Below are 20,216 nucleotides of genomic sequence, written 5' to 3'. Positions count from 1 at the left end.
CCGGAAGACATCGGCGGGGGTTCGGTTGTGGCCCTGAGCGGTCGTTTAATAATATGGACAATTACGAGTGTAATGTGCATGGATGAGTGTAATGTGCATGGATGAGTGCAATGTGCCTGAAAGTGATATTTGATCATGTTTGGATTATTAAACTGAAATTGTGCATGATTATGCAATATGATACTCTTGATTGTGCCTCCGGAGCAAGTGATTTAATGTGGTCTATTTATATGCTCGTTGGAGCGAATGTTGTTATATGATGGTTAGAAAAGGGTGAGTGAATTGCTTCATGTGAATAGTTAAGGCAAAGCAAAGGCTTTGCTATTGATCTGCCATCGATAGTGACTTGCACGTTTAGGGCAACGTACTCTCCTAAACGAGGTTTAGGGAGCTTATTTGCTGAGTTTATCTTATTATTGTTTATTTAACTATTTTCAAACCCCCAGTTATGAGTCAGCATCCTATGCGGTTCGGGGTGCCCATGGATATGGGCACGATAGTGATTGAGCATCCGGTTGGACCGGATAGAGCCTTTCAGAGTCATTTGACGACTGTTTGGGTCGACGAAGGGTTGGCTATGTGGGTATTGCATAAGTTCATAGCCTGGTTTGTTAGGGAGGGAGATGAACTCTTTGGTCCTATTGGGGGATTCGACGGGCACCCTAGTGGAGGTACTAGCGAGGAGGTCTGGGACTCGATAGACCTCGACCCTCTTGATGGAGATGTCTTTGATCCGAAGACTAATCCGGATGCTGAGAAGTCTGATCCGGAGTGTCCTCCTAAGTATTACCAGCTTTGGTGATGGGCTTAGGATGCCCCACCTTTTTGACCACCCCTTTTTGGATAAAGGAGCCTAGGTTGATCTGACTGATTGCCCCTTTTTGTATGATCGATCATTGAGAAAGCCGCCCTGGATGGGTTTGTAAAGTGTAGCTTCTCAAGATTAACTGATGTTTATAAAATGGCTTACTGGTTTTTTTTTATGTTAATGAGTTTTCCTAGCTATTTCCCTTACTGTTATGCGATTGGGAGTATGTACGTTTTCGCTTGCGTCTAATAAGATAAAAGAATGGGTCGGTGACGCATCTTGGGACGTCGCAACATAACGACCGAAGAGGGATGTTAGCGTTCCCGAGGGAACAGGGCGTGACAGGGCATCTTAGAAGGGATTGCTTTAAACTGAAAAACGAAAATGGTAAGGGAATTAGAGTTGAGTCTGCCGATGATGTTGCTGCTGTAACTGACAGTAATTTGGATAATGCTAATTATATCTTATCTGTCACTGGTGATTCATCGTTTGATGGATGAATTATGGATTATGGTTGTTCATTTCAATTCTACACCAAATAAAAATTGGTTTACTTATCAGTCCATGAATAATAGCAAAATGAAGTTGGGGAACAACACTGAGTGCAATATTATGGGTGTTGGTGATGCTAAAATAAGAATGCATAATGATATTGCGAGGACGTTGACCAGAGTGAGGCATATTCCAAAATTGAAGAAGAACCTGATTTCCTTGAGTGCCATGGATTCAGCTAGGTGTTGGTATAACTCAGAATGTGAAATTCTGATGGTCATTTAAAGTACCCTAGTAATAATGAAAGGAATAAAACACAATAGCCTATATGAGCTTCAAGTGAGATAGTGACGGAATTCGCCGCGGAGACGTCAGATGCATTTGTTCGAGAGTTTGAATTGTGGCATATGCATTTGGGGCACATTAACGAGAGAAGCGTGAAGGTTCAAAGTGAAAGGAACATGGTATATGGTTATGTTGTTAGCGAACTAAATGTATGCAGTCGTTGTGACTTAGATCAACGGTGGAAAGTGCAGTTCAATGTGATTATCAGAGAAACCACGGATATTGCAGAGTTAATTCACTTGAATCTTCGCAGGTTGTTGCTGTTTCCTTCGAGGAAGAGTGCCAAATTTATGCTAATAATTGTAGATGACTACTCGAGGAAGGCTTGGGTGTTTGTGCTTAGGCACAACTTTGATGCTCTTGTTAGGACAAGGTAGTTGAAGGCTTTGATAAAAAAGGAGACTGGTAAGACCATTAAGCATGCATGGACTAATAGTAGTATGGAGTTTTGCTCGGAGCTGTTAAACGAATTCTACATAATGAAGGCATAGTGAGACATCGCACTAGTGCTAGTGAACCATAAGATGTTGTAGAGTTGACGAGCTAAACATTATTAGAGACAGCCCATAAAATGATTTATAGTGATGGTATGGCTAGGAGATTCCTAGTGGATGTGCTTAATATGGCAAGCTACCTGGTGAATAGATCCCATCAACTGCAATTGGATGTCAAAATCTTGAAGAAGTGTGGTTAGGAAATGTTGATGATTTTTCTATTATTATAATATTTGATTGCACATGTTATATTCAAGTTAGTGATAGTAAGCTCCAATGGAGAGCAAGAAAGCGCAAATTCCTAAGTTATGCACAAGGTGGGCGGGGTTATCGGTTGTGATACCCAGAATTAAATTTACTTGTTGTCAGTAGAGAAGTTACATTTGTCGAGTCTCCAGTACTTTTGTGTAGGAGTGTTATTAGCAGTGTTAATACGAATTTGGACGATGTTTAGCTTGAGGTGGAGTTGCAACCGGAAACTCTTGAGGTAGCGGGTACTGGTGGAGTAATTGACACAGATGGTGCTTATAACGATGTGAAGCTTGTAGAGCCAGCAGTTGCTGTAACTCCTGAATTTGACAAGGTACGTGTTCGATTTTCTGACATATATGAATACAACAATGGTTTTGCCTTACCTATAGTAGAGGAGGTTGAAAAATCATTGTGGAACAATTAAAGGTGCAGACGTAGTTTGTATTCTGATGAGGTCCATAGTTATAGAGAAGTTCAAGTGTGGCTTGGACTTGAAAGATGTCTATGACGGTTTAGCCCATGATAGGCTGTGGGAGAGCAGTAGTGAAATTTAGATTTCAGTGAAACGATTGTGACTTGACTCAAACGTCGAACCAAGATAGAGATTGTTAGAATATGTCTTGAGTTTGAGTCGAAATCAAAAATCTGAATTTCAAAAATAAATAATTAAAGAGGAGAAATTTGAGACCAAGTTTCGGAAATTGGTTGAAGTCCACTTCAATATTTTTCTCGTTGGAGTCAAGGCGGAATAGAACTTTGACCGTGAAAAGAAAACAATAAAGAAAAGGAAAGTGTGGACTTGTTGATTGGGCCAAAGAAAGAAAATAAGAAACAAAAAAAGGACAAAAAATCCTTGTTTGAGTCGGCAAAAGGTTCAGACAGTTTTGCATATATATATTTTGCTCACGCATTGATTCTGGCACCATTGTTGATAAGCGTGGGCTGTGTTTAATTACATTCTGGCGTCTTCTTCGTGCGTGAGATCGGCGAAAGAAAAATACGAGTGATTTGGCCGAGAAATTCTTGTGTTAAGATTTTGTTAATTTTTTCGTGAGATTGAGAGATTATTTCGTGAGGAATTATGGGGTAAAACACTGCGTAAGTTATTGGGTGTAATTTGGGGTTATGAAATATTGAGTGTATTTGAGTGACTCAAGTAAAGTTGTAATTTTCTTGTATCGCTTGATCTATAGTGTAATTCGTTGTTGCTCTCCCCGTAGATATAGCTTACTATGACTAAATCACGTAAATCTGCTATCCGATTTATTTTTTTGTTCTGTCTATTTTATTATTCGATCACTTGTTTCCACAAAAGTCATCACTGTCAGTAATTGAGAATTTAAGAGATCATCCTTCGTTTCAATGACAATGAACCACTTGGTATAATTTCTTCGTAACCAAAGATACGAACAAAAGTCACATGAGAGATGCTGAAATAGCTAAAATAGGAGCTATCTTGATTCATGACCAATGTCTTTAGGAGCTCGAGCAGCTTGTGGTCATTCAAAGACATAACCAGGTGTTTGAAATGGCTTGGATAATCATGTTCAGCTCATAACCGATGGGGCATAAAATTTTTGAGTTCATCACCTCTCGATTATCCATAGTCATCAATCTATCATTTGGAAGAAACCGACAATTTTGTCAGAAAAAAATTGGATTCACTGAGTATGGTTTAAGAAGCACAAGAGTCTACAAGTCATTGATTGTCGATCGCGATCGGGTTTGGAAGTTAAGTTTAATTCCAAGAAGATTTTGGCTCAATGTAGTTGATCTTATGTAAGTCCTAAATGATATCAAATCGAGAATGACTGAAAATTTAATGGACGCACTTTCATTACAGTAGAGGCTCTGGTTTGCGTTCATCTTTTTCCTTCGTAGCAAGCATTACTACACTATAGTAATGGCTAGGGGTTTGAGAGGCATTGCGGCATTAAGATTTTCAAGATTTGGTCAAGGCTTTGCTCAGGACCCCACTACTCAGTGGCATTTGGTTTTGTGTACATGCAATGGACCTCGGGCTAATTCTACTTCAAGTGGACTACAATGATCGCCAACACCGAATGGGGGGCCCTGACCAAATGATAACTGGCAAACGGCATGGAAACTTCAAGTTCTCATTAATTAAGGTGGTGAACTCTATAAGGAAACAGAAATGGTACTATCTTGATATAGTGACTAAATTATATCATTTGTTACTTGCAAGTGTAAATTTGCAACGTATCTTACCAATCAGAGTCTCGGCAACTGCAAATTCAAAATGATGATGATGTGACTACATTAATTCCAGCTACAGGTACTGCTATCCTTAGAATGGCTGCAGGTGTATTTTTAGGCTGCGCATGACAACTATTCTGTACTCGTGAACAGATTCTGTTCAGAAATGATTCTTTTTTATTTCGTGCTCGGGAACAATTTATAAGCATTTGAAGACGTTTGGTAACTGCCCAAAATTTCTACTCTTAGAATAGAAAAAGAACAGAAATGGGTCTGATAACCACACAAAATTTCATTTTATTAATAATATTTTGAATTTTTTAATATTTCTTTCTCTTTTTTTCCTTTTTTTTTCTTTCTTACCACTCCCTTCCTTGGCCATGGCCGGTCGCCGACGCCGGCAACCGGCCACAGGCCAGGGCTGGCGAGGGCGTCGCGGCCCTCGTCGCCGGCCTTGCCGGTGGCGACGGCGGGGTTGAGCCTCGCTTAGCCAAGGCGAGGCTGACCTCGCCGTCACCAACCAAGCCCGTCACCTGGGTGGCAATAGCGAGGTCGGCCTCGCCTTGGCTAGGCGAGGCCTCGCCGTCGCGGTCACGAGCTGCCCTCACTAGCCTTGGCTTGTGGCCGATCGCCGGCGAGTGGCTGGCAGCAGGCTGGTGGCGGGCTGCAAAGAAGAAGAATAACAAATAAAAATAAAAATAAAAGAAAACCAAGAAGAATCAGAAATGGAAAAATTGTTCTAGAATCAAGAAGCTACTTTTTTTTGCTTCTTGATTCTGTTCCAAAACTTATTCTGGGAATAATTTTTTGCAAAAATGTGTCTGGGCACAAAAAATTTAACAAACGGATTTCTATTTCCAAACTGATTCTGGGAACAAAAGAACAAAATTTTTTACTATTTGGCAAGTTGCCAAATGGGCCCTTAGATATAATAATATATCGTCAATCTTCAAATGTATTAACTTTTATCTGGAGCTAAAACAAGGAAACAAGAAGAAAAAGAAAGGTAACCGATTAGTTCAGTCATTGGGTCGTTAAAAGATGTTGTTCAAATTCCAAACCTTCAATTTCTTCGGTCCTGAACGATGTAGTTCCATCAGGAAGCTTCTCTCAAGAATAGCTTCCAGTCGCCAGGGAAGATGTTAGAGATTTATCTTTTTAGTTTTTGTCTTAGTTATGTTTTGTCATACGAGTGGTCGTTCTTTGCGTTTGTGGTTTTCGCCGCGGTTGGCCATTCTTGATGTTTTTTGTCGATCCATAGTGAGTGTCCGTAGTTTAGTCGAGTTGACTTGAAGTAACGGTTTAGTCGGTGAGAAGTTGTAAAGCTTCGCGTTGCGAATAGCTTTGAATATTTGCTTTGGACGAGAGTTTTGGTTAGCATATAGGAGTCGTTTCGATAGAGAGTAAGCTTGGTTTAGCTGATTTGTAGTTACGGTAGCGTTTTACTCGACTTTGACATTTTTTCTCGCTTATTTAATATGATTGCGAGTTCAATGGTTCGAGCAATCTTTGTTGTTTGGTCGTAGAAGTTCCTAGGTGAGTTATACTATCTCTTCCATGAATTTGTGAAGTCATGTTTTGAAAGCTATGGAGATTTGCAGTATTATGAGTTTTGAAAGAGCACGTTTGTTGCATAAAATCTAGTTTGGACATTTACTACTTTTCGGTTATTTGTGAATATTCTGAGAAATGTTTTATGAAAGGCATTTCGAAATGTTATTTGTTTATGAAATAAATTCTGAAATTGTGCGAGAAATGTCTAGTGAAATATATATTTTGTTGATGAACAAAGTTGAGAAAGATTATAAATTTTGTGTTTGCAAAACTTTTTTGTAAAAGAATTACTAAAAGCTCTTGACTTTGAGTATGGTTTATGAAAGGTTATATGTATTGATTTGTGAAATACTTTATGAAATGCATTTTATTTGATAAATTGAGTTGTGAAAGGTGATTTGATTTAGTTTGCGAAACCGATTTATGATACAGATTTTGATTTGGTTTTATTGAAAGATTGGTTTATGAAAGGTTATGTTTTGATTTGTGAAACCAATTGTGATATGGATTGGTCAAGGGCTAAGTGCTTTACGACGACGTGAGTCTTGTGGGACCCACCTTTAGGGCTTTGTACCGTTGATATCTATTGACCAAGGGCTAACTGCTACATGATGACGAGAGTCTCGGGAGAGCCATATCTAAAGTCTTGAGTTGGATATTGGGCATAGAATTGGTCATTGATGTGTGATTTGAGATAGTGGACCATTGATGTGTGAAATTAATCAATAGACTTGACCATTAATGTTTGAATTATGGTGGTTGATTAAATGAGTATTTCTTATTTGTATAAAGTTTTGTTGAAATGAAACAACTCATATTTGATTTGATATGTATATTATATCTTTAGTTTGAAGTACGAGTTTCTAGTATTGCTTTATATATATGCATAGTGATTTAAAAGAGATGTACTGCTCACTGAGTTATTGCTCATTCCATTTGTCTTTAACGTTTTTTAGGTTTTCGGCTAGTAGTCGATAGTACGAGAGCCCTATCAATTGACTTTTGGGAGTTGGATATTTTGGTACCAACTTACTTAGTTGTAATTGACTGAGTTGAGGTTATTGGATTTAGTTGTTAGCTGGAGTTGTACATATTTATTTATTGATTATAGAAACTTTGATTTTATAACTATTTCATTGATTTATTAGATATATTTTTGTGGATGGAGATATATATTTTAATAACAGGTTTTTGGTTTTTGGATGGAAGGACAGCAATATCATTCTGAATTCCTCTGGTTTCGGGGTGTGATACTGTCACATTATTTAATATGCAAAACTTAATAACCAATCTTGGGGTCGATTTGTGTAATTTTCAAAAGAATCATTTCAGGAAATGATTTTGTATTCGTGCTGGGTCTCACTCCCAGTGGACCCATATGAAGCTCAGCCTCGTTCCCCTCACCATTGCGCGTTAAATTGCAACAGTATTTTGATTGACTTCTTACAGGACAGAGGAGAAAGAAAAGTTCCGAGATACTTCCTAGCCTAAAAGGTCCAGCAGGTATCTTCCAGGGGGTTACCTAGAAACAACCCGGTATGACTTCAAAGCAGGGGCATAGGCTCCATTTAAATCAAATCTTCACACTTTCAGAGCTGAAACATACAAACACAATATCAACAATACTGTTGCATCAGAGAGATGGTTTTCAAGTTTGCCACCATTGACCTCACCGAGGATGTCGATGTTTCCACTCTGTTTTTGCCGCCTCCTTCTCCATCGTCGTCCACCATTTGCCTGCCACTTGGCAAGAGCTTCACCCGAGCTATGGCTGTTGCGGGCAGAGTCGCTGAAGGCGCTTCTCTTGGGTTCACTGCCTCTGCCGTTGAGGTTTCTTGTTGGAGGCAGCAGAAATCCTCAGACAACTTGGAACTCCAATCACTTCGGCCTCAGGTACAGCTTCGCAAATTTACTTACCAGGAACTGAAAGTCGCAACTGGCAATTTCAGCAAAGACAATGTTTTGGGCCAAGGTGGGTTTGGTAAGGTCTACAGAGGAATTTTGGTTGATGGATCTCTGGTGGCAATAAAAAGATGTGAACAACTATTTGGCCATGCTGAAGTGCAGGTTGGGAGTATGGCCATGCACCGGAATTTGATCCAAATGCTGGGCTTTTGCGATCCAACGGAACAACAAAAAGCCTTCAAGAAAAGAAAAGCAAGAACAGAACCAAGAGAATACCTGCTGGTATATCCACTGGCCGTCAATGGAAATTTGGCTTCCCATTTACGGGAGCGCCCTGCATTGCAGCCCCCTCTCAATTGGCCTACCCGGATGCACATTGCCTTAGGAGTAGCTAGAGGGCTCTCGTATCTTCACGGGGGTTGCAGTCTTCAGATAATTCACCGTGACATTAAGCCTTCAAACATTTTGTTGGACGAGAACTTCAAACCTCTCATTGCGGACTTCGGCTTGGCAAAATTCATGAATCATGAAGATTGGAACCAGCAGCTCCAGAAGTTGAAAAGCGCTGGGGCACCACACCAAATGGCTGAAACTGAAGCAGTGAACAACCATGAGAGGTCTTTTTGGGCTCTGGAAAGATCAGCAGAATTACGCAGTACCTTTCGATTATGTGGTACTTATGGATATATGCCTCCGGAGTACGTGATGCGAGGGGAATTATCAGCAAAGAATGATGTCTTCGCATTCGGAATGGTGCTCCTCGAGCTCGTCTCTGGTTTCAAGGTTCTTGATCTTTTGTCGGATCGTGCCAGAAAAGGAATCAATGAATTCGAGTGGGTGAAATATCGTCTGGAACATAACGAGTTGGGAGGTCTGATTGACCCGAGCTTGAGGGGAGACTATGACGAGAATGAGGCGAAGAAGTTAGTCAAACTGGCTCTCTTCTGCATCCAATCTCCACCAACAAAACGACCCACGATGTCAGAGGTCGTCCGAATTCTCAAAGGAAGCTGCTTAGATGAAAGATGGGAGAGTGAAAAAGAGGGGCTAGCAGTTGATATCAGGCAAACTAGTTCTCAACCTTGCGGCACCGTCACTGACTCTGCATCACATCTTGATCCAGAGGAACTGTCAGGACCGAGATGATGTCTTTGTCCTGCAAGCGAGCAGACTTAGCATTATAAATTTATTATAGTCATGCACTGGTCGAGAGAGTCGCGCTTCAGTTTTCTCTTGATTTTATTTCTTCAATGTGTTGTTGTCATCACTGTCATTAATTGAGAATTTAAAACATCATCAGTCATTTCAATGACAGCGAACCACTTGGTATAATTTCTCCGTAACCAAAGATACAAACAGAAGTCACATGTAGAGATGCTGAAATAGCTAAAATAGGAGCTATCATGATTCAGGACCAGAGTCTTTAGTAGCTCGAGCAGCTTAGAGTCATTCAAAGACATAAGCAGACGTTAGAAAAGGCTTGGATATCGTGTTCTGCTCGTAACCTATAGTGCAAAAAAAAAGTTGAGTCCATCCCCTCTCGATTATCTAAAAGTCGTCATTTTGTCATCGGAAGAAACTGACAATTTTTTGTCAAAAAAAAAAAAACATTTGATTCTCAAACTATGGTGAAAGAAGCACAGGAGTTTATAAGTTAGATATCGATTATCGATCGGATCTAGAAGCTAAAGATGTGAATGATAATCTGTACAATTTACTAGACGAGTTTCTAAATAGAGATATGTATTTGATAATGACACAAAATTTCTCCATTTTACGCTCTTTTTCATTTATCGCCGAGGGGCGACTGGCAGGAGGGCGGTGGGGGGTGGCGGCGGTCAGCGAGCAGTGGGCAGGCAAGCTGGCGGTAGCCGCATGCGGCAGGGGGGGTGGGAGATAAGGGCGAGCAATGATGAGAGTTTTTATTTTTCTTTTTGTTCCATAAATAGAAAAGCAGATAATTTTTACTTTTCATTTTTATTCCAAACATTTTTGGACTAAAAATTTATTCCTGAAATAGAAAAACGTAATTACATTACCAAACATATTTTTGTTTCAAACCTGTTTCCAGAAATAGAAAAATAGAAAAGAGAGAAACAGAATGATTATCATGGGTGCTATAAGTTTCTGGGAGGCTGACATAATGCACACTTTCATGTATTCGCTTTCACAACGGAAGGGGCTTTGATTTACGTTTGAATTTTCTTCATAGCAAGTATTATTATGATAGTAATGGCTAGGGGTTTGAAAGGGGAACATTTATCCAAAAAGTCCTAAATCTATTGTACGACGGCCGATGTAGTCCTAAACTTTTAAATTTTGCCAATTTAATCCTAAACCTTTTGACAATTTTTCAATGTAGTCCTCCTGGTCAATTTCGATCGGAAATCGCTGACGTGGTGATCCAGTTAGCACCAATCATCTATGTGGCATCACCGGCACTGACTTGGATGATTTTTACAATTTTTTTCTCTTTTCTTTTTTGATTGTCTTTCCTAAAATAAAGAGGGGATTTACATGGTTGGTAGCTCATCAGTATTCGGCCATCAGCAAGGGCCGCAACGCCCTTGCACAGATATGGCAAGGGGAGGTGCCAAGTCCATGACCCTTGCCAAGGTTAGCGACGCTCTGGCGAACCCCACTGCCCTTATAGGAAGATGAACAATTGAAAAAAGAAGAAGAAAAGAATAAAAAAATGAAAAATTCTAAAAAAATTGCAAAAATTACAAAAATTGTTTACGTCAGTGCTGTCATGTCATGTAGGACGGCTGGCATCCACGTTAGTAATTTCTGGCCAAGATTTTCTGGAAGGGTTATATGTGAAAATCGTTAAAAGATTTAGGACTAAATTGACCAAATTAAATAATTTAAGACTGAATTGGCCACTATACAATAGCTTTATGACTTTTTAGACAATTATCCCATTTGAAAGGCATTGCGACATTACGATTTCCAAGATTTGGTCAAGGCTTTGCTCACGATCCCACTGCTCAGTGGCATTTGGTTGTGGGAATGTGCAATGGATCTTGAGCTAATTCTACTTAAAACACTGAATTAGGTCTTGACCAACAATAATAGGTGAACGAAATTGAAACTCCAACTTCTCATTAGTTAAAGGTGGTGAACTCTACACGCAAATAAACATGGTACGATCTTGATATAGTGACCATACTTTGTCACTTGTTACTTGCAAGTGTAAATTTGCCTTGTAACTTACCAATCAGAGTCTATGACGCAGTGACTACATTAATTCCAGTAACAGGTTCTACTGTCCTTAGAACGACTGCAGGCGTATTCCCACGACGTGGGGGACGAGGCTGAAGAACTTGCCAAATGCAGGGGCGAGCTCCTTTTGAAGTTTTGAGTAAATTATCTTTTTTTTATGTTAATTAAAAAGTTAAAATATTTAATAGCTGAATTGAATTTTTTTTGAAAAAAATTATGTTTATTCAAAACTAGATCCCATTGGGCCATCAAATTTAAATAAAAAGAATGATCTTTTTTGTCAAAAAATTGATGATATGGATCAAGAGTGTGATTTTTCAAGTGTTAATTATATAAAGCATGAGGAAAAGTATTGGTACGTTGGAGGTTGTAGTTTTATTTTATTTTATTTTTTGCTAGAAAGGTTGTAGTTCTTCTTATTCGATTGCTATGAATGAAATCCTTTAGAATAATAAATACAAGCTAACGCGAATAATTTTTTTAAAGACTTAGAATAGCCCTCTTTCACTATCTAATTCCCTAAAAAATCCCAAACTATAAGCCCAATCCCAATCCTGTCCTCAACTTTTTTTCGGCCAAAAACAATTCCCAATTTTCACTCTAGTCCAAAATTTGCCATGCATCCAAAAAATATCACTGATTTTTTCAATTGATCTTTGAGTCAATATGAATCGATTTCGGAAATGGTTTTTTCCTCTCGCTGAGTCTCCCTTCATACGAAGCATAGCCTCGTAGTCTCACTACCCCTCACCGTTGCGCGTTTGGTTGCAACAGGATCCTGTTTGACTTTGTTACAACACGGAGAAAGAAAAATTCAGGAATACTTCCGGGGCTAATAAGTTCAGCGGGTACCTTCCAGGATGTTACCTAGAAACAACCCAGTTGACGTGAAACGAGGGGGCATAGGCTCCATCAAATCAAATCTTTCCACACTTTCAGAGCGTGAACCATACAAACACATACCAGCAATACTGTTGCATCAGAAAGATGGTTTTCAAATTTTACACCATTGATCTCATCGAGGATGTCGATGTTACCACTCTGTTTTCGACGCCTCCTTCTCTGCCGTCCACTGTTTGCCTTCCACTGGGCAAGACCTTCACTCGAGCTATGGCTGTTGCGGGCAGAGTTGCTGAAGGCGCTTCTCTTGGGTTCACTGCATCCGCCGTCGAGGTTTCTTGTTGGAGGCCGAAGCAATCCTCCGATGACTCGAATCTCCAATTGCTTCGGCCTCAGGTAGAGCTTCGAAAATTTACTTACCATGAACTGAAAGTTGCGACTGGCAATTTCAGCGAAGAGAATGTTTTGGGCCAAGGTGGGTTTGGTAAGGTCTACAGAGGACTTTTGCTGGATGGATCTCCGGTGGCAATGAAAAGATGTACCCATCTATCTGGCCATGCTGAAGTGCAGGTTCATGCTGAAATGAAGGTTGGGAGTATGGCCAGTCACCCGAATCTGATCCCAATACTTGGCTTATGCGATTCAATGGAACCACAAAAACCTGTCAAGAAAAGAAAGGCAAGAACAGAACCGGTAGAGTACCTGCTGGTATATCTATTGGCGGTCAACGGAAATGTGGCTTCCCATTTGAGGGAGCGCACTGCATTGCAACCCCCTCTCGATTGGCCTACCCGGATGCACATTGCCTTGGGAGTAGCGAGAGGGCTCTCGTATCTTCACGAGGATTGCAGTCTTCAGATAATTCACCGCGACATAAAGCCTTCAAACATTTTGTTGGACGAGAACTTCGAACCTCTCATTGGGGACTTTGGCTTGGCAAAATTCATGAATCATGAAGATTGGAAACATCAAGTCCAGAAGTCGAAAAGCGCCGGGCCACCACACCAGATGGCTGGAATTGAAGCAGTGAACAACCAGGAGAGGCCCTTTTTGGCTCTGGAAAGATCAGCAGAGTTATACCGTACCAATAAAATATGTGGTACATATGGATATATGCCACCGGAGTACGCGATGCACGGGGAATTCTCGATAAAGAATGATGTCTACGCATTTGGGGTGGTGCTCCTCGAGCTCACCTCTGGTTTTAGGGTTTCTGTTTTTTGGCAGTATCTCGATGATTTCGAGTGGATAAAATATCTTCCGGAACATATATAACGAGTTGGTACGTCTGGTCGATCCGAGCTTGAGGGGAGACTACGATGAGAATGAGGTTAAGAAATTAGTCAAATTGGCTCTCTTGTGCGTCCAAGAATCACCAACAAAACGACCCACGATGTCGGAGGCAGTCCAAATTCTTAAAGGAAGCAACTTAGTTGACAGATGGGAGAGTGAAAAAGAGGAGATAGTACTTGCTTTCCGGAAAATTGGTTTTCAATCTTGCAGCACCCTCACTGACATTGCATCTCATCTTGATCCAGAGGAGCTATCATGATCGAGATCTCGCAGCACGCTCACTGACTCTGCGTCTCATCTTGATCCAGTGGAGCTATCAGGACTGAGATGATGTCTTTGTCCCGGAAGAGAGCAGCCTCAGCATTATAAATTTTATTATAGTCATGCACTGGTTGAGAAACACGCGCTTCCTTTTTCTCTAGAATTCTTTCAATGTGCTGTTGTCATCACTGTCAGTAATTGAGAATTTAAGAGATCATCCTTCATTTCAATGACAATGAACCACTTGGTATAATTTCTTCGTAACCAAAGATACAAACAAAAGTCGCATGGGAGATGCTGAAATAGCTAAAATAGGAGCTATCATGATTCATGACCAAAGTCTTTAGGAGCTCGAGCAGCTTATTGTCATTCAAAGACATGACCAGGTGTTAGAAATGGCTTGGGTAATCATGTTCAGCTCATAACCGATGGGCATAAATTTTCTGAGTCCATCACCTCTCGATACATCTATAGTTATCAATCTATCATCCGGAAGAAACCGACAATTTTGTCAGGAAAAAAAAATTGGATTCACTGAGTATGGTGTAAGAAGCACAAGAGTCTACAAGTCAGATATCGATTGTTGATCGGGTCTAGAAGCTAAGGACACGAATGATGACAGTTCTTTTTTTATTTTTCCCATTTTTTTTGTTCCCAAGAACAATTTTGGAACAGAAATCTGTTTGGCAAAGGAACTTCATTTTTTTTTTATTTTTGAGACAAATTTTTAGCCCAAAAGTAGATTTGGAACAAAAATGAGAAGTAACAACTCTTCTTATCGATCGCCCTCGCCACCCACTGCCGCCCCCCGCCTGCTGCTGCCTCTGGGAATAAAAATTTAAGAATAACTTATCAAACGAATTTCTACTCCGGGTATATAAATTTTGTGTCGTTACCAAACATTGTTTTCTGCTCAGAAACTCGTCCAGAGAAGGCTAGAAATTGGGCTGGAGAAAAGAATGGTTTTCATTCACGCCCTAAGTTGAATTCAAAGATGTTGACTCAATGTAGTTGATCTTATGTAAGTCCTAAACGATATCAAATCAAAGAACAAACTTAGAATAAGTGCAAAGCGAATTTTTTGGTTTTGGAAAAGTTGATGTCAACAGACCCAACACTGGCGCAATCCCATACGGGACAGACCCTGCATCACAGATCACATGAATCTAAGTAAGGTTTCCAGGAGAATGACTGAAAATTTATTGTCCGCTGAAAATTTAATGTACGCGCTGTCATAACAGAAGGGGCTCTGGTTTGCGTTTATCTTTTTCCTTCGTAGCAAGCATTACTGCACTATAGTAATGGCTAGGAGTTTGAGAGGCATTGCGGCATTACGATTTCCAAGATTTGGTCGAGGCTTTGCTCAGGACCCCACTACTCAGTGGCATTTGGTTTTGTGTAGATGCAATGGACCTCGGGCTAATTCTACTTCAAGTGGACTACAATGATCGCCAACACCGAATGGGGGGCCCTGAACAAATGATAACAGGTGAACGGCATGGAAACTCCAAGTTCTCATTAATTAAGGTGGTGAACTCTATAAGGAAACAGATATGGTACTATCTTGATATAGTGACTGAATTATATCATTTGTTACTTTCAAGTGTAAATTTGCATCGTATCTTACCAATCAGAGTCTCGGTAGCTACAAATTCAAATGATGACGTTGTGACTACATTAATTCCAACGATAGGTACACTTGTTAAACGGGCGGGTCGGATCGGGTTTGGATCAGGACATAAATGATCCGACATAAATTGACTTATTTAACTCGTTTATGACGCATTTATCGCAAGGCAAATTTCTCGACCCATACTTAACCCGACCCAACTCATTTAGCTAAATCTAGGAAAGCTTATTTCTACTAATTATTTTAAAAAATTGTATTGCTAAAATATTTTCATGCAATACAAATATAGTAGACAATTTTTATATATTTGTTCATAAAAATTGGGCCAAATACGACATTTCTGGAAAATGTTTTTAGGAAAATGACAATGTTTTTTAAATATTTTAATATATATTTTTTAATTTTAAAAAAATCATATTTGATTATTTTTCTTTTTTTATTTTCCTTTTTGCTTTTTTTTTTTTTCTTTTTTCTTACTGGCAGCCGACCATAGGCGAGGGATGAGCTTGCCGATCTGGCTAGCTTCGAGCCTAGCGCCAGAGGTTAGCGAGGCCGAGGCCAGACCTCGCTAGATCGACAAGCTCATGCCTCGCTTGTGGTCGGCCCTAGCGGAGGAAGAAGGAAAAGAAAAAAAGAAAAAGAAAATAATTAAAAAAATCAGGAAATTTAAAAAAATTTGAAAATTACATGTTTATTATTCACTTTAGCTTGTTGGGTAACCCATTTGTGACCCATTTAATACCCATTAAGTTAATAGGCAACCCATTAATAACCCATCTAAGTCTACTTTTAAAACTAAAGCCAACCCATTAACCTACAATCATTAAATATGGGTTAATATATGGGTTCATGACCCATTTACCACCTCTAGCGACAGTTCCTACTGTCCTTAGAATGGCTGCAGGCGTATTTTTAGACATAATAATACACCGTCAATCTTCAAATATATCAACTTTTATCCGGAGCTAAAACAAGAAAACAAGAAGAAAAAGAAAGGTAAGCGATTAGTTCTGTCATCAGGACGTCGAGAGATGTTCAAATTCCAAACCTTTAGTTTCTACGGTTGTGAACAACGTAGTTCCATCAGGAAGCTTCTCTCTAGAAGAGCTTCAAGTCTCCAGGGAAGATGTTAGGGATTTATCTTTTTAATTTTTGTCTTAGTTATGTTTTGTCATGCGAGTGGTCGTTCTTTGCGTTAGTGGTTTTTCGCCGCGGTTGGCCATTCTTGAGGTCTTTTGTCGACCCATAGTGATCATCCGTAGTTTAGTTGAGTCGATTTGAACTAACGGTTTAGTCAGGGCGAAGTTGTAAAGCTTCGCGTTGCAGATAACCTTGAATATCTGCTTCGGATGAGAGTTTTGGTTAGCGCGTAGGAGTTGTTTCGTTAGCTAGTAAGCTTGATTTAGCTAATTTGTAGTTAAGGTAGCGTTTTACTTGACTTTAACTTTATTTCTCGCTTATTTAATAGGATTGCAAGTTCAACGGTTTGAGTAATTTTTGTTATTTGGTTGTAGACATTCTCAGGTGAGTTATAATATATATTCTATGAATTTGTAAACTCATATCTTGAAAGCCGTAGAAATTTGATATATTATGAGTTTTGAAAGAGTATGTTTGTTGCATAAAATTTGGTTCAGGCATTTATTACTTTTCGGTTATTTGTGAATTAAGAAACGTTTTATGAAAAACATTTCAAAATGTTACTTGTTTATGAAATGAATTCCGAAATGGTGTAAAGAATGTCTTGTGAAATATATATTTTGTTTGATGAATGGAGTTAAGAAAGATTATAAATTTTGGGTTTGCGAAACTTTTTTGTGAAAGAATTATGAAAAGCTCTTGACTTTGAGTATGGTTTATGAAATGTTATATGTATTGATTTGTGAAATACTTTATGAAATGCATTCTATTTGATAAATTGAGTTATGAAATGTGATTTGATTTGGTTTATAAAAGTGATTTATGATATGGATTCATTGGTTTTATGGAAATAATTGATTTATGAAAGGCTATGTTTTGGTTTGTGAAATCAATTGTGATAGGGATTAGTCAGGGTTAAGTGCTACACGATGATGTATGTCTCGTGTGAGCCACTTCTAGGGCCTTGTATCATTGATATTTGTTGATCAAGGGCTAAGTGCTACATGGCGACGCGAGTATTGAGAGAGCCACCTTTAAAGCCTTGAGTTGGATATTGAGCATAAAATTAATCATTGATGTGTGATTTGAGATTGATTTATGGACTTGCCTATTAATGTTTGAATTATGGCGGTGGATTAAATGAGTATTTCTTATTTGTTTTTATGATTTATATAAAGCTTTATTGAAATGAAATAACTCATTTGATTTGATATTAATATTATATTTTCAGTTTGAAGTATGAGTTTTTGGTATTGCTTTCTATATATATGCATAGTAATTGCTTGATCTATTTAGAAGAGATGTCTTACTCACTGAGCCATTGCTCATTCCATTTGTCTTTAATGTTTTTCAGGTTTTCGGCTAGTGGATGATAGTGGGGGAGCGCTATTGACGAGTACTTTTGGGAGTTATATTTTTTGTACAAACTTAGTTGTAATTGACTGAGTTGAGGTTACTGGATTTAGTTGTTGGTTGGAGTTGTACATATTTTTTTGATCGATTATAGAAATTATGATTTTATAACAAACCCGTTGATTTATCAAATATATGTTTGTGGACGGAGATATATATTTTGATAATAGGTTGTTGGTTTTTAGTTAATGCTACGTCCTTTGCGTGGAAGAACGAATAACCGTGTCATTCCCGATTCTTTTGATTTTGGGGTGTGATACTGTCACATTATTTAATATGAAAATTTTAATAATCAATCTTGGGGTCGATTTGTGTCATTTTCAAATGAATCATTTCGGGAAATGATTTTGTTTCGTGCTGGGTCTCACTCCCAGTGGACCCATATGAAGCTTAGCACAACAGTATTTTGATTGACTTCTTACAGGATAGAGGAGAAAGAAAAGTTCCAAGATACTTCCTAGCCTAAAAGGTCCACCAGCAACCAGGTACCTTCCAGGGGGTTACCTAGAAACAACCCGATATGACTTCGAAGCAGGGGCATAGGAAGTATCTTCAAGAAAACCCTTCAAGAAAAGAAAAGTAAGAAGAGAACGAAGAGAATACCTGCTGGTATATCCATTGGCCGTCAATGGAAATTTGGCTTCCCATTTGCGGGAGCGCCCTGCATTGCAGCCCCCTCTCAATTGGCCTACCCGGATGCACATTGCCTTAGGAGTAGCTAGAGGGCTCTCGTATCTTCACGAGGGTTGCAGTCTTCAGATAATTCACTGTGACATTAAGCCTTCAAACATTTTGTTGGACGAGAACTTCAAACCTCTCATTGCGGACTTCGGCTTGGCAAAATTCATGATTCATGAAGATTGGAACCAGCAGCTCCAGAAGTTGAAAAGCGCTGGGGCACCCCACCAAATGGCTGAAACTGAAGCAGTGAACAACCATGAGAGGTCTTTTTGGGCTCTGGAAAGATCAGCAGAATTATGCAGTACCTTTCGATTATGTGGTACTTATGGATACATGCCTCCGGAGTACGTGATGCGAGGGGAATTATCGGCAAAGAATGATGTCTTCGCATTCGGAATGGTGCTCCTCGAGCTCGTCTCTGGTTTCAAGGTTCTTGATCTTTTGTCGGATCGTGCCAGAAAAGGAATCAATGAATTCGAGTGGGTGAAATATCGTCTGGAACATAACGAGTTGGGAGGTCTGATTGATCCGAGCTTGAGGGGAGACTATGATGAGAATGAGGCTAAGAAATTAGTTAAACTGGCTCTCTTCTGCATCCAATCTCCACCAACAAAACGACCCACGATGTCAGAGGTCGTCCGAATTCTCAAAGGAAGCTGCTTAGATGAAAGATGGGAGAGTGAAAAAGAGGGGCTAGCAGTTGATATCAGGCAAACTAGTTCTCAACCTTGCGGCACCGTCACTGACTCTGCATCACATCTTGATCCAGAGGAGCTGTCAGGACCGAGATGTTGTCTTTGTCCTGCAAGCGAGCAGACTTAGCATTTTAAATTTATTATAGTCATGCACTGGTCGAGAGAGTCGCGCTTCAGTTTTCTCTTGATTTTGTTTCTTCAATGTGTTGTTGTCATCACTGTCATTAATTGAGAATTTTAAACATCATCAGTCATTTCAATGACAGCGAACCACTTGGTATAATTTGTCCGTAACCAAAGATACAAACAAAAGTCACATGTAGAGATGCTGAAATAGCTAAAATAGCAGCTAATACGATTCAGGACCAGAGTCTTTAGTAGCTCGAGCAGCTTAGAGTCATTCAAAGACATAAGCAGACGTTAGAGTCATTCACTTATATTTGTAGGAGTCGGGTTGTGACCAGTGTCTACATTATATCATTCATTACTAGCAAGCGTAATATTTGCGTTGTAACTTACCAATAAGAGCCAAGGAAGCTGCAAAATTCAAAATGGTGACGTAGTGACTACATTATTTCCCGCAACATGTACTATTGACCTTAGAATGGCTGCCGGTGTAGAAAATTTATTGCACTGACTTTGCACATAATAATACACCTTCGATCTTCATCTGTATCAACTTATCCAGATCTAAAACAAGGAAACAAGAGGAAAAAGAAAGGCGAGTGATTAGTTTTGTCATTGGGTCGTGGGGAGATGGTGTTCAATTTCCAGACCTTCAGTTTCTGCGGTCTCTGAAAATCAGATTAGTCAACTGTCCAATCCGAATTTGAGAAACAGGAACAGCTAACAGATTTTCCGGTCTTGGACGATGTAGTTCCATTAAGAAGAAATGGAAGTGCAGATTCTTTGCCAATGAAGAGCCCAAGTCTGACCCTATAACATATCTAGTTGAACCCATTTTTATTTAA

The 20,216-nt window shown here is 39.4% G+C and overlaps 2 protein-coding genes and 1 pseudogene across 2 annotated transcripts; all 3 read left to right on the top strand.

Moving 5' to 3' along the window:
• Positions 1 to 7,757: 7,757 nt before the first annotated feature.
• Positions 7,758 to 9,376, top strand: LOC115683272 (BRASSINOSTEROID INSENSITIVE 1-associated receptor kinase 1-like). The gene has a single exon (XM_030607741.2). The coding sequence runs from the start codon at positions 7,804 to 7,806 to the stop codon at positions 9,211 to 9,213; it is 1,410 nt and encodes a 469-aa protein (XP_030463601.2). The 5' UTR covers positions 7,758 to 7,803; the 3' UTR covers positions 9,214 to 9,376.
• A 2,836-nt stretch (positions 9,377 to 12,212) lies between these two features.
• LOC115683273 (BRASSINOSTEROID INSENSITIVE 1-associated receptor kinase 1-like) lies at positions 12,213 to 13,690 on the top strand (annotated as a pseudogene).
• A 1,403-nt stretch (positions 13,691 to 15,093) lies between these two features.
• LOC115683315 (somatic embryogenesis receptor kinase 1-like) lies at positions 15,094 to 19,510 on the top strand. The gene is made up of 3 exons (XM_030607791.2): positions 15,094 to 15,291; positions 16,785 to 16,840; positions 18,427 to 19,510. The coding sequence occupies exons 1-3, from the start codon at positions 15,094 to 15,096 to the stop codon at positions 19,370 to 19,372; spliced, it is 1,200 nt and encodes a 399-aa protein (XP_030463651.1). The 3' UTR covers positions 19,373 to 19,510.
• Positions 19,511 to 20,216: the final 706 nt, after the last annotated feature.

This window comes from Syzygium oleosum, unplaced genomic scaffold, assembly GCF_021117445.2.
Source record: "Syzygium oleosum isolate NSW1041296 unplaced genomic scaffold, Sole_v2.1 Sole_v2.10, whole genome shotgun sequence".
Classification (NCBI taxonomy): Eukaryota; Viridiplantae; Streptophyta; class Magnoliopsida; order Myrtales; family Myrtaceae; genus Syzygium; species Syzygium oleosum.
Note: the sequence above shows the minus strand (reverse complement) of the source record. Positions and strands in the feature narration are given on the sequence as shown.